Genomic DNA, 2,402 nt, shown 5'->3' with positions numbered 1-2,402 from the left:
TGTCCCTCCACGGTCCCTCCACTGAGAGTGAAGGCCGCTGTTTGGATTTTTTTAGTTGGCATTGTTGTTGTTGTTTTTGTCGTTGTTATTGGTGGTAGTGGCGGTAGTGACGCCCTCTTGTTGCTGTGTGTGTGTGTGTGTGTGTGTGTGTGTGTGTGTGTGTGTGTGTGTAGGGCTGTAGGGGTGTGGTCACGCCTTCAAGGGTGTTGTGTACACGCGGGTGTAAAGCTTACCGGTGGGTGTGAGTGTGGGGGGCGGGGGGGGCAGCAACACGAGGGGGCAGGCAGCCTGAGTGGCCAGCGTTCCTCCCGCCCCATGCCGCCCCCCGCCCCTTCGGGTGGCACGTGGGTGCCGACGCTTGACACACCCGTCACGCGGCCAATCGCTGCCCGGCATGCCCGCTCCGCCGCGGGGCCAGACGCGGCCACTTTTTGTCCTGCTTTGCTTGCTGAGGCTGCGGCGCGGCGGCCAAGGTGACTCTGAGCTACATAAGGCGGCCCGGGACACTTCGCGGCATCAGACACTGTCCTGCTTCTGCTGCCACACCAACATGAGGGTCCTGGTGAGTGTTGCGGGCTGTTGTAGTAGTGCCTGCTGCATGCTGTATGCTGCCTGCTGCCCGATAACGGGCCAGCAGGGCAGGGCGACAGGCGGAGGTCTTGTAGTATGACTGTAGTAGTGCCCAGGAGACGTATTGTCCTGCCCCTCCTGCTGCATGGACGAGTGGCAGGCTCAGTGGCCCTCGTCCTTGAGCGTCATCCTGCTGGCCTTGTTCTGCTGGGGGTTGTAGTAGCAGTAGTAGTAGTAGTAGTAGTAGTAGTAGTACACCAATGGTGTTACTGTAGTCATCATGCCTCATTGAGTCCTCGTCCTCAGAGCGTCATCCTGCTGGCCTTGTTCTGCTGTGGGTGGTAGTAGCAGTAGTAGTAGTAGTAGTAGTAGTAGTAGTAGTAGTAGTAGTAGTGGGGGTGTAGTCACCATGCCTCATCGAGTCCTCGTCCTCAGAGCGTCATCCTGCTGGCCGTGGTGCTGCTGTGGGTGGTAGTAGTAGTAGTAGTAGTAGCAGTAGTAGTAGTAGTAGTAAGACCGTTGCCAGATTGTCGTACTCAGACCATAGTATTTACCGGTTTCTCACGCCTAACTATTGCCAAGAAACATCAGGAATTAACTATTTGAACGATAATTTTAAGTGAATATCCTTATTGGGGTCCACGAGGCAGTTTTTGGGTCGGAAGTCGGGAAATATAAGAAGCTGAGTAAGACAATCTGGCAACTTTGAGTAGTAGTAGTAGTAGTAGTAGTAGTAGTATATAGTAGTGGGGGTGTAGTCATCATGACTCATCGAGTCCTCGTCCTCAGAGCATCATCCTGCTGGCCGTGGTGCTGCTGGTCGGCCTGGTCGCCGGTCGCCCCAACGAAATCATCGACGTGGACACTGACGCCTTCGAGCACGAGCAGAAGGGCGTGGCGGGCTCGGCGGTGCACGGCGAGTACGAGGCCCTTGACGCCCACGGCAACGAGTACGAGGTCAAGTACGTGGCCGACCACCTCGGCTTCCGCCTCGTCGACTAGACGAGGACTCACGCCGGCTGCCGGCTCTGTCGCCTCCCACTGTCTCTCGTCCGCTGTCACAACAACTCTTGAAAAATAAAACTGTCCCGGTAACGCCTCGTTTGCATGTGTCCCAGCCGTCCCTCTCCCCCTCCCGGCACCAGCGCTGCCCCGCCGCTTGCACAGCCGTCTGCTTTGCCGGGGCACGCCAGCAGGGCTGCCGCCAGGCGCACACAGTCTTCACACACACACACACACACACACACACACACACACACACACACACACACACACACACACACACACACACACACACTAGTCGCTCCGCTGTCTAGCTCCAGCACACGCACAAGGCGTCAGGCACAGGACCTCCTGACACCGCTGTGTAGTGTTAGCGGCACCCCGTGTTGGGCGTGTGCCGGGCCAGGCGTGAAACACTGTGCTGATAGTTACACCGAGCCTCCTGGGCAACACCTGCTGAGCACGGTTGCCTCCTCATTAAGACTATATATTGGACTTCGTCGCCATTGTTTGCACACACCTTGAAAGGGAGCTCATCAATGCTGCTCAGGGGGGGGGAACAAGACACCATCGATCACAGAAGACACACAGGCTGTTTCACAATACCACAGTAATGTAAATAGATCTGTAAAAAAATAATGAAAATTGACGGTGTAGTCTGCTTCACTACCCGTTGGGTTCCTGTCTGTGTAGTGTTCATGTACAAGATCACAGTAGTTCAGGTCTTCGCCAAAACGTGCAGTCCCTTCCTTAGTATTGAGGGTGAGCTGACGACCTGTGCTCGCGACCCCTCGACCCCCTCGCCCACCAGCGGCCAGACTGGCGGCGAG

At 56.4% G+C, this 2,402-nt stretch overlaps 1 protein-coding gene across 1 annotated transcript; it reads left to right on the top strand.

The window, feature by feature from the left end:
- The first annotated feature begins 379 nt into the window (after nt 1-379).
- On the top strand, nt 380-1,665 carry LOC126988177 (uncharacterized). Its single transcript, XM_050846051.1, has 2 exons — nt 380-562; nt 1,360-1,665. Exons 1-2 carry the CDS (start codon nt 395-397, stop codon nt 1,570-1,572), a joined length of 381 nt encoding a protein of 126 aa, XP_050702008.1. The 5' UTR covers nt 380-394; the 3' UTR covers nt 1,573-1,665.
- Nucleotides 1,666-2,402: the final 737 nt, after the last annotated feature.

The sequence above is a fragment of the Eriocheir sinensis genome, chromosome 68 (assembly GCF_024679095.1).
Source record: "Eriocheir sinensis breed Jianghai 21 chromosome 68, ASM2467909v1, whole genome shotgun sequence".
NCBI lineage: Eukaryota > Metazoa > Arthropoda > Malacostraca > Decapoda > Varunidae > Eriocheir > Eriocheir sinensis.
The sequence above is the reverse complement of the archived record's forward strand: the minus strand, read 5'-3'. Positions and strand labels throughout refer to the sequence as shown.